At 40.7% G+C, this 9300-nt stretch overlaps 1 protein-coding gene across 1 annotated transcript in view; it reads left to right on the top strand.

Annotated features, from left to right (window-relative positions):
* Positions 1-9300, top strand: part of tab2 (TGF-beta activated kinase 1 (MAP3K7) binding protein 2) — a 22149-nt gene that overhangs the window by 2113 nt on the left and 10736 nt on the right. The window contains exons 2-3 of the mRNA XM_014034375.1: positions 742-934; positions 5661-7212. Of these exons, the coding sequence (XP_013889829.1) occupies positions 833-934; positions 5661-7212 (1654 nt within the window). The 5' untranslated portion in view covers positions 742-832. The remainder of the gene's footprint in view (positions 1-741; positions 935-5660; positions 7213-9300) is intronic.

The raw sequence follows: 9300 nt of genomic DNA on the forward strand, positions 1-9300 counted from the left end.
GATACAGGGCTTTAGAATATTGATACAGTATCAGGAAATGAAATATCGCGATATTTCAGTGTATCGATATTTTCTTACACCCCTATTAGTGAGGTGATCTGAATTTAAAACCCAGCAGACAGTGGGTGATATTCCTGAAGAATACTAGGTCCTTAATGAAAGTATTTATCTCTGTAGCTTTCCTTGTGATTTGTTTTTGTGCTACATGAGAGCCAAGTGTTTCACAGAGCTGTCTTACAGCAACAGAACTGTCTGAAGATTTGTGTCCAGTTCAGACTACTGTTCAGCCCCTTTCTTTTCTTAATAAATGAGTTATGGTGTTGGGATGAATTGGAAAGGCTGGTTTCCTCAGCAGGCAGTCAGAGGTGGTTTCCTCCCTTTGCTACTCTTTTATTAACAGAGCTTTGTGGTGAGGAGGGCCTCTTAAATGAATGCTGCCTGTTCTCATTGAAGGCCTCTGAAATTGTGTTTTGAAAGCTCCCAGGCGTAATGAAACAGACAGCCACAAACCTTGGAGAGCACACTTGAAACAGATCTCATTAGATCTTTCTCTGCCTCTTAGACGTTCTGACTTTTCTTATTAAATTGTAAAGCAACAGGCTTTATTAACAATATGTCAAGTTTTCATTCAGAATATAAACTATAGAGTGATAGGGCTATTGGATCTACTTTTTAAACTAAATATTTTTACAGCTAGATAACTGTTCTTGTTTTTTATTTCCTTTTTTCTTTTCCTTTCAGTCTAGACGTTCAAAATGAGAGCCGTTTGCTGCCACAACTGACGTCCAAGTGCACTGAACACAACCATCAGTCCTGACCTGGCAACATACGAATGGCCCAGGGAAGCCATCGGATTGACACTCAGGTTTTACACGAACTGCGTCAAAAGTTCCCTGAAGTCCCAGAAGGTGTTGTTTCCCGCTGTGTTCTGCAGGTAAACAGGCTTCAAAATCTCTGACCACAAAAAACTGATGTCTGCAAAATGAAGTCTGACTGAACAACAAGAAACATTATTGGATATATTCCTAAACATCACTGATATCTGACCCGTCACATCGAAACCAGGATTAGGTCCAAAAGTTGTATAAGGAGAAAAAGGCAAATATACTGTAGTGTTTTGACTAAAATGTTAACAAAAATAGCATTTTGTTTAAAATATAATGAATAAAAGTCTTATTAATGTATCATTTGAATGAACTGTTTGAAATATAATCATAAAACTAAAATTTGAAGCATTTTTTGAGCAGTAGCAACAACAAACTGATTTTGAGGAAAAACACCTTAAAATGTTGAGATTTTCCCTGTGAGTTAGTAAAGTTTTGTTTCTTTTTATCTGGTAAATCTCAATATTCAAATATAATTTGAGGTTTCCTCTTTATAAGGACATCAAAATTTCCTCATTAAAATGACACAAAATTAGGATTCAGACCAAAAATTTATGTATTATTGTAACCAACAAGACAAATTAAGTCATATATATGGATTTAATGATGATATCAGAATGATCCAGGTATCAAAATGTAGCTTTTAAAGACAAGAATCTGAAAATGTAATTAGGTCATTTTGACCAAATTTGACTTAATCCTCATTTTGATATGATGGATCACATATATTATTGTCTGATTTCTTGTAAACTATTTAGACCATAATATAGGCCTCAAAATCCTGCAGTAGGTTGGAGATCTACATCCAAGTATTAGTCCTAACATGGTTACACATTTATACAAAAATAACAATCTATGTTTGAATAAAGCTCATTATATACCAAGAGAAATTAAACTTTAATTAATGCATAATTTTATTTGGTTTGTAGTTTGAGATATTCTTATTAATATTGTAGTGTTATACAACAGCATAAACAGCCAATTTAATTTAATTTAACCTATTTATATCATTATTCTACATTATTACATTTGAAATTATAATTCCAATTCAATCAGTCTTTTGTCAACATAATTATGGAGTGTGATTTATTTTCAACTCTAAATATCTTCAAACTAATGAAATATAAAGTTATTAGTGAAGAAAACCCGTCTGGATAACAGCAGACTGACTGCTGGTAAAATATACGACAGGTCTGGACCACTCCTGAATTTTGTTCGTATCTGAAAAAGAAATCTTACAACAAAGTTGGTGAATGCCATAAATTATCCTAAATCATTCGTACGCACAGCTTAAGAACAAATGTTTTTGTACGAATGTTTCTTGCACGAGGCCCAGTATTTTATTGACTATAACTCACACTTCAGTTGTGAACGGAATAAAAACAGAATAAACAGAAAAAATGTTTGTCTTTGTGTCTATGGTGTAATAATAATGATGTGATTGTGATGCTGTATTTCTGAGTGTTTTATGTGCTGCAGAACAGGAACCTGCTGTAAAACAGCAATTATAGTCAGGCTTGATTTTCAGTAATCTTTTCCTGTTAAATCAATAAATCAAATCAAAATCAAAAGCAGAAACACGTTTTAAGTGATTTTGCTAAAGTAATTTCTAATCATTCTGACTTTAAACATCAATGAACGGTCTGAGTTGGATGGTTTTTGAATGTTTGAATTCTATGTGAAATTGGAGAATTTGTATAACTGGTAAATTTTTTTCTCCTTCACGAGTGTCGGTACAAAGAAAGGTACACTGCAGATGCTAATGCACTGTATGGATCTGGTTACTGTACCACAAACACCACACTGTATGTGACGCACCAAAGAAAAACTTCACCTTAAATTCCCAATGGGAGTGGCTCTACCATCCTAACTCTGACTGTTAGAGCAGGAAGATGACCCAGACATTTTAGTCCAAGGGTAAAAGCATTCAGTGAGCCTCGTGTCTCAGTCTGCAGGAGGGTTAATGCACATCTATATGGGTTGGGTGTATATGTGAAATGTTTTGTTTCATGCCATGTTCTGCATTTAAAATGAGGAGTTTAAAACAGTAAAATGCAAAATGTTTAAAACGTTAACTTTGTTACAGACGTGTATTTCTGTTAGCAGTTCCTTAATAAGTCATATTGTTCAAAAAGGCACAATTGTTGCTTTTCATCTTGTTTTTGCACTTAGGAAAACACTGCTGTGTTCAGACTCAAAATAAAGAGTTTGCTTCTTGTTATTAGATTGTGTGTTTGACACTCATCAGGTTCCAATCAGCTTAAATAACAATAAACAGTTAGAATGGATACGATGCAAGGATTTGTCTTAAAGGGATCCATGATTAGTTGTAACATTAGACTTTATTTAATAAACATTTATTTTAACTGTAAAATAAAGACTGTAAAAATACTGTAGGATGTTTAGTTTTTATCATTTTTAAACCAAAAGTTTAAAAATATATTTTAACACGGACGGAGCCATTTTATTTGCACACAAAGCATTCTGGGTAAATGATGACGTGGATAGGTCCTCGGTGCGAGGCTGCTAGCGAGCTACACTCACCAGCCACTTTATTAGGTACACCACGCTAGTAATGGGTTGGACCCCCTTTTGCCTTCAGAACTGCCTCAATTCTTCGTGGCATAGATTCAACAAGGTGCTGGAAGCATTCCTCAGAGGTTTTGGTCCATATTGACATGATGGCATCACACAGTTGCCGCAGATTTGTCGGCTGCACATCCATGATGCGAATCTCCCGTTCCACCACATCCCAAAGATGCTCTATTGGATTGAGATCTGGTGACTGTGGAGGCCATTTGAGTACAGTGAACTCATTGTCATGTTCAAGAAACCAGTCTGAGATGATTCCAGCTTTATGACATGGAGCATTATCCTGCTGAAAGTAGCCATCAGATGTTGGGTACATTGTGGTCATAAAGGGATGGACATGGTCAGCAACAATACTCAGGTAGGCTGTGGCGTTGCAACGATGCTCAATTGGTACCAAGAGGCCCAAAGAGTGCCAAGAAAAGATTCCCCACACCATGACACCACCACCACCAGCCTGAACCGTTGATACAAGGCAGGATGGATCCATGCTTTCATGTTGTTGACGCCAAATTCTGACCCTACCATCCGAATGTCGCAGCAGAAATCGAGACTCATCAGACCAGGCAACGTTTTTCCAATCTTCTCTTGTCCAATTTCGATGAGCTTGTGCAAATTGTAGCCTCAGTTTCCTGTTCTTAGCTGAAAGGAGTGGCACCCGGTGTGGTCTTCTGCTGCTGAAGCCCATCTGCCTCAAAGTTCGACGTACTGTGCGTTCAGAGATGCTCTTCTGCCTACCTCGGTTGTAACGGGTGGTTATTTGAGTCACTGTTGCCTTTCTATCAGCTCGAACCAGTCTGCCCATTCTCCTCTGACCTCTGGCATCAACAAGGCATTTCCGCCCACAGGACTGCCGCTCACTGGATGTTTTTTCTTTTTCGGACCATTCTCTGTAAACCCTAGAGATGGTTGTGCGTGAAAATCCCAGTAGATCAGCAGTTTCTGAAATACTCAGACCAGCCCTTCTGGCACCAACAACCATGCCACGTTCAAAGGCACTCAAATCACCTTTCTTCCCCATACTGATGCTCGGTTTGAACTGCAGGAGATTGTCTTGACCATGTCTACATGCCTAAATGCACTGAGTTGCCGCCATGTGATTGGCTGATTAGAAATTAAGTGTTAACGTGCAGTTGGACAGGTGTACCTAATAAAGTGGCCGGTGAGTGTATATCCACCCTGAAGGTTAATCTTGGACAATATCTGATGATCGACTCTTTTAAATGAAACCAGAGAGCATTGACAGAGAGGAGAAGGTAGAAATGACTCAGCCTGGAACTGAAAATATGGATGGAGGACAACAGGTTAGCTTGATTGTCGCGCTAGCGCGACAATCAAGCTAACCTGTTGTCCTCCATCCATATTTTCAGTTCCAGGCTGAGTCATTTTGTGTTCCCCTCTCTGTCATGTGGATGGAGGACCTCAGTGATGAGAGGAGAATGTGTAGCGCTGAGCTAATACATATATATGGTGATAGTATCGGGGCTAATGCTAACAGGCTAATCTGAGGTTGTTCTTCCATGAAGCAGCTCTGTTGTCCTCCATCCATATTTTCAGTTCCAGGCTGAGTCATTTCTACCTTCTCCTCTCTGTCAACGCTCTCTGGTTTCATTTAAAAGAGTCGATCATCAGATATTGTCCAAGATTAACCTTCAGGGTGGATATAGCTCGCTAGCAGCCTCGCACCGAGGACCTATCCACGTCATCATTTACCCAGAATGCTTTGTGTGGAAATAAAATGGCTCCGTCCGTGTTAAAATATATTTTTAAAAATGTACAAAATTAAACATCCTACAGTATTTTTACAGTCTTTATTTTACAGTTAATATGTTTATTAAATAAAGTCTGATGTTAAAACTAATCATGGATCCCTTTAAAGTTTCATCTCAGACAGGCTTCAATGAACATATCCTTAAGAAGCGTATCTAAAAAAATCCACTTTTTTTGTTTGAGATAATTAATTTGAGATAATTAATGTGAGATAATTAATCTGAGATAATTAATGTGAGATAATTAATCTGAGATAATTAATCTGAGATAATTAATCTGAGTATCTGAGGTCAGTTTCACCTCCAGAACCAGAGGAACACAGAAGTATCTTCAGCTACTTGATGAAATGATGGATGCTCATTGTTAAAACCCTCAGGTTGTTGAAGAAATGAATTTGATTTTCTGTTTTTGTTGCAGAATAACAACAACTTGGACGCCTGCTGTGAGTACCTGTCCCAGGTGAGTCCAGGCTACCTGTGCAGCGAAGAAGGAACAGTGAGTCTTCCTGAAGAGCCCGGCTTCCCTAGGCTTTGTAATCACATGACCCAGCTGAACCTGGGCTTGCAGTGTCAGAATGTGCATGTGGCCCCAGCTCGGGACAGCTCGAGAATGAATGGCAGCCGGACTTTGGCCCACAGCCTGAGTGACGGGCCCCTCCTGACAGGCCAGGCCTCCTTCCAGCAGGAGCCCGAGTCGGCCACGGTGCAGGTTCCCTCCTCTCTTAATGTTTATGGTGTGATGGAGCGTCAGCAGCCACCTCCTCAGCACCACGTCCTCTGCCCTCTGGGTGCAAAAGGAGCAGCGATGAGTCCTCAGCACACGCCTCGCTTCAAGCCCATCACCGTGACCCTGGCACCCAACCTTCAGACGGGCCGCAACACGCCCACCTCTTTGCTCATACGCGGGGGGCCGCAGTCAGGCCTCAGCAGTCCACAGGGTAACTCCATCTACATTCGTCAGTCCAGTACGGCCCGGCAGGGCCAGCAGCAGGGGGGCAGGGCTCAGTTCAGCCCCATCTCTCAGCCCCAGCAGCAGACCTCTCATGTCTACATGCCCATCTGTTCCCCCACTAACCCCCAGGCTCCCTCCGTCTTCCCCGTTGGAAGCCAGGCGTCCTCCAGCGGCGTCTCCTCGTGCTCCTCTTCCTCCTCTCTCATGCCCACCTCCCTGTCCAGCATCAGCCAGTACAACATCCAGAACATCTCCACCGGGCCTCGCAAGAATCAGATCGAGATCAAACTTGAATCTCCTCAGAGGAGCGGTTCTGCCACAGCTGTGCTGCGGACCAGCAGTGGTCCCCGTTCCTCCTGCTCCTCCTCTGCCTGCCCCTCCTCCTCCTCCTCCTCTTCAACAGGGATGGCTTCTGTCCCCATCACTCCACAATCCATGGGAGGTCCGGGCTCGAGGTGCAGCCAGCCCACCGTTTTCATCTCTGCCAATTCTCCTACAGCTGCTACCGCTCCCGGTGAGGAGGCCATGATGGCGCCCGCCGGCTCCCGCTCCCAACCCAAGTTCTACATTTCTGCTAACGCCTCCAGTGACGACAGCGGAGCCAGGAATCCTCCTACAGTCTACATCTCAGCTAACGCTCCCCTGCAGGGACCCTCAGGAGCAAGAAACATGGGGGGCCAAGTGAGCATGGGCCCTGCCTACATTCACCACCACCCCCCCAAGTCCCGATCCTCTGTGGGAGGTGGAGGCACAGCTTCGTCCCCCCGTGTGGTGGTGACTCAGCCCAACACCAAATACACATTTAAAATCACAGTGTCTCCTAACAAACCCCCCGCCGTGTCTCCCGGAGTCGTGTCCCCCACCTTTGAGCCCAACAACCTCCTCAGCCTACCTTCAGACCACCACTTCGTGGAGCCGGAGCCCCTGCATCTTTCAGACCCACTGTCGCCACACAGCGAGGGTCCGAGTGAGCCTCGCAGGCTCAGCGTGGGTTCTGATGATGCAGCCTACACACAAGGTGAGCAGTGTTTGGTACTGACAACCATTTTGGTTTGGTTCTCCAGAAAGAATGGCACTAATGTGTAAAAAAATAATAAAATGTGCACTCACAGGTCACCTGTAGTGACACATTTCAGATCATAAAAAGGTTTGTTAAAGTTAAAGCAGGGGGTAGATACAAAACAATACTTGTACAGTTTGATTGTTTTGTGTTGTTTAAAAACACATTGCCTGATATGTTCACACAGGCCCACCTCCACCTTTAGTACACACTTGTGCAGCCATTTAATAAATATTTTACAGAAGTTAAATGAAGACAGACAGCTTTACAATAGTTTCTTCAACATATATTATTTAATGTAAGCTTACTTTATAGACCTGAATTAGTTTTCTGTCAGAGCTGCTGTGTGTCAAAACACAACTACACACTCTAAGAAGGGTAGGAGATTCTCACATTTGTATTCTGATACTATTTGGAGAGAAAATTTCTCACAAATTTATTAAAAATTATTTAAATTGAAGTGTTAACACTCAGGGTTCCTGCAGATCCTTAAAGTCCTTGAATTCATCAATCCAAAAATAAGGCCTTAATTAGCCTTAAAATGTCTTAAACCAATCTGTCAGAAGTCTTAAAAATGTTAACACATTGTATTTAGGATGATTGTAATTCATCTCAAATATTAAAATAATTGGTAACATTTATTGTTTTATAATATTCACATGCAAACATTCCCCTTTGACATCACTTCCTGTTACTTCACATGAAAATATCTCAACAACTTTCCATCTGAGCAACGAGAAATTCATCTTGTAATATGTTAATGCTGTCTTTTCAAAAATGCATTAACTGTTCTTACAGATTTTGATGTCACTTTAAGGTTTCATCTGCAGCAAATTGGGGTTAAGACCCCACTGTGGGTCCTAAAACCACAAATTTTGGGTCGTTAAACTGACTGATAAGAATGTTTTTGCTATATTTGATGAAAAATCAGTTCGATCTGGATAAAAACAGTTGGTCTATTATCAATATTTGAATACTTCAACCAAAAATACTTTGATTCGTGAGTTTCTTCTACAGTTTTATTTTTTATCATGTTTGTGTTTATTATGAAATTGGTCTTAAATTTAATTTCAGTTGGCATTAAAAAGTCTTAAATTGAACTTTGTTTAAACTGCAGGAACCCTGGCACTGTGAGCCACTTTAACTCATACTTTCAGCAGTAGCATCAACCACAGCCTGGTTGTCTTCCTCCTCCAGGTGGAGACGTCTTCATGACTCGTGTAAACATACTTTTTTCTCCTTTTTGCTTCATAGAAGCTGAAGTTCTCCCAAACACTGGCTCTCAGTTAGGGTTGGGTAAAAATATTGATTCAGCAGTGCATTGCAATATATTTATATTTTTACCAATTCAGTATCAAATAAGTGTGGTGATTTAGGGGAAAAAAGAGCCAAACCAGTTGAAATGAAAGGTGAGGTTGTGTTGTGCTAACAGCCACCATGTGAGTGTGCACTGTCTAAGTTACTCTCAGATGCTTGAATAAAACTAAATGAAAAAACAGGAACAATAGCTGTGTTTACATGCACAAAATTCTTTGATCGGATTTAAATGTATTCAGATTAAATAATCTGAACGTATCGACTCGTGTTTACATGCACCAGGCTTTTATTCAGAAGAGAAGCACTGACGTGCAGTTGTTAACTTTCCCTAAATAAAAACAAAACTGAAAAAAGTTCTACTTCTGTCATGAACATAAACAAACATCTTCTGAGCTCAGAATGGACCTGCGACAGGTTTTATCAGTGGTGGCACCAGCCCTCTGAAGCACAAATCCACTAATTGCGGACCTAAATATTTCATTTGTGCTTTAGCGATCTTACTAATTTTTATAATTCATAAACAGATTTGCACTTTCTAAAATTAAGACGCAAAACTGTAAGAAATATACGTGTTCAATAACGACTGAAGTCAGATGAAAACACAAGTGTTAAATAAGATGATCTGTGATAGAAATATTGCCATACAACACCAGAATTCTGGAGTGAGGGGTTTATTCAGCCATGAGCTGAGCGAGTCAACCACACACACTGAAGTCATAACAGGAAGTG

Source organism: Austrofundulus limnaeus, unplaced genomic scaffold (genome assembly GCF_001266775.1).
Source record: "Austrofundulus limnaeus strain Quisiro unplaced genomic scaffold, Austrofundulus_limnaeus-1.0 Scaffold2084, whole genome shotgun sequence".
Lineage (NCBI taxonomy): Eukaryota > Metazoa > Chordata > Actinopteri > Cyprinodontiformes > Rivulidae > Austrofundulus > Austrofundulus limnaeus.